The sequence below is a fragment of the Myotis brandtii genome, unplaced genomic scaffold (genome assembly GCF_000412655.1).
Source record: "Myotis brandtii unplaced genomic scaffold, ASM41265v1 scaffold120, whole genome shotgun sequence".
NCBI classification, from domain to species: Eukaryota; Metazoa; Chordata; class Mammalia; order Chiroptera; family Vespertilionidae; genus Myotis; species Myotis brandtii.
In genome coordinates, this window is record NW_005354174.1 from 6,557,883 (window position 1) to 6,560,300 (window position 2,418).

The 2,418-nt window shown below is 35.3% G+C and overlaps 1 protein-coding gene across 3 annotated transcripts in view; it reads left to right on the plus strand.

Annotated features, from left to right (window-relative positions):
- The window catches only part of CEP112 (centrosomal protein 112kDa), a 323,660-nt gene that overhangs the window by 49,570 nt on the left and 271,672 nt on the right, over positions 1-2,418 (plus strand). For all 3 annotated transcript variants that reach the window (XM_005858692.2, XM_005858691.2, XM_014532494.1), the window contains 2 exons: positions 125-211; positions 1,411-1,510. In XM_005858692.2, coding sequence (XP_005858754.2) covers positions 125-211; positions 1,411-1,510 — 187 coding nt within the window. The remainder of the gene's footprint in view (positions 1-124; positions 212-1,410; positions 1,511-2,418) is intronic.

The following is a 2,418-nucleotide window of genomic DNA, read 5'->3' on the forward strand; positions in this document are numbered from 1 at the left end:
AGCTATAAGGAAAAAGTGGAAAAATACTATTCTCTTTCATATTCAGAGTTATTTTAATTTAATTGTGTATTTTTGCCAAAGGGAAAAGCAAATTATTAACACCTTTAAAATATTTTCCTTGAAGTTGGACATGAAAACCAAAATGATAGAAGCTAAATGTCATGAAGAGAAGCTTAAACTTCAACAGAAACATGATGCTGATGTTCAGAAGGTAGGGTATATACCATTTATTCTTTTATTAATATTGAATATTTGAAATAGTCTAGGTCTTGTGATCCTTATCTGTCCACCCACCCACCTGTCCCCCCACCCACCCACTAGTTTTAAATGCCAGGTAAAATATACAGTCCTTGACCTTATACCATATTTGGAAAGTGTAGTCATCAGTTTGTTGCTTGAATGGCATTTCCTATGTGTCTGGAATTGGGGAGGAACAAAATTCAGAGTGTTTTATCTATTTGCCTACATTCTTTTCCTTTTTTGCTTCTTTACGGATGTTAGGATCAAACTAGCTCCTTTTCTTATTTACCAATTATTCTTACCGCTTGGACTAAAACAATGCAAGGTAAAGTGAAATCCTGGTAATAAAAGCACTAAGAAAAAGTTGATTAGACATTGGTGAATAAACTTTTTGTGTTTTTTTTTTTTTTTTTTAGCTGATGATACATCTGCCTCAATTTTTTCCCCCATTTGGTTAGCACACATTTTTTTTTTTTTATCCCAGCTTGCTAATGTTCCTACAATTTTATTATTTCTCTCTGTGTGTGTGGGTTTTTTTTTTTTTGGTGTAGATGTATTTAGAAGTATATAACAATCATGATTAAATTTTGTTAAATTTTAAAACTTCTGACACAGTATCAATTCCTGATGTAAAATATTTATGCAATTTTGACATATTTTGGGATGATTTTTCTGATTCACAATAGCAGAGCTAGATATAAAGGAAGCTTATTACTTCTCATCTTCCCATGCATCAGGGGGTTCTTATTGTGCATGGAATTGGTAGGACACCAGTGGGACGATTCAGGGCTGTGCTCATCTGGAGGTGCCTATTCCAGTGCAGTGGGGAGGGGGATTGCACTGTCCCCATGTGTCACGTTGTGATGGCTTCTCCCTGCTACTTTATGACAGTTTAATCTCTGAGTTATATTTTAGAGAATCATCTAATTTATTATTTATAGTCTCCTTAAAGATTGATACATGAAATTTCAAAGCAGATAGCTTATCTCTTTCAGTAATCATTAATTCTAGCATATTTACTACTTTCTCAATGCACTGAAATATAATTTTTACATCTTTTGTGGGACTAGCTGAGATAGACTTGCAAAAAATATTGTGCTCATTTAAAAAATTATGTGTTCTGTATGTCAAACAACATAGCATACTAAAACATTTAAAATTCATTTGCAGATTTTAGAAAGAAAGAACAGTGAAATAGACGAATTGAAAATTTTATACAAAACAAAACAAAATGAAACGGAGGAGACTGTTAGAAAACTTGAAAAGAAAGGTGATGTAGTATTCTTACATAAATCTTAATAATATTTCTGTTTTATCTTAGTGGCTATACAAAGTAAAATTTTACTTCTGACCTTCTGTAGTGTGAGATGGCAATGTTTGTGTGGGCTTCCATCAGTGGATGTGTTTATGAGAGCTCTCATATGAATAGGGAAAACTGTGTGTGTGTGTGTGTGTGTGTGTGTGTGTGTCTGTCTGTCTGTTGTTTGGTTAAGGAACTGGAAGAGTCTGTCACTGCTACTTCCCCTTCTTAACTCTGCCTCCTTATTGGGCTGCCATAAGTGAGTCACAGGATTAGAATTTACTGGCTTTCACAAAGAGGTCTAGGGGAACCATTCCTCTTGGTCTGATGACATTCATTACATTAAGTATCTATTGATGCCGGGTAGTATGTGCTAGTATTGTGATTGACAGAACAAGCATTTAAAAAGTATTCCCCATTCACACTTTCATTAAGAAGGAAAAGAAAGCATGTGATCAAGTGTTAAATTGACTGTGATTATAGGTCAAAATGTCTAAGTGCAACAGGCAGCCCTTAGAGACCATGTTGAAAACATTTTTGTGGAAAAGAACTTTAAAAATTTCCACGTGCTGCAATAGGAACGCTGGTATTGCTAAGTTTTGGAAGGATGCTGCAAAACCACGTAGCAAGAGTGGGTATCCTGTACATTAAGAGATAGATTGAAAAAGATAAAGCAGGTGACTTGGCATGACTTAGGCATGACCTTGAATTTCAGATTTAGAAGTTTCAAGTTTATCTTGTAGATACTGTGGAGACAGAGAAGATTTTTGAGAGGTGAGTTTTAGGACCTCAAGTTTCAGTAGGAGCAGCCTTGTAAGGGTGGGTGTGCCACCTGGTAAGGCCAATTCCCAGTCTATTATAGGAGGGAGGGAGGGAGA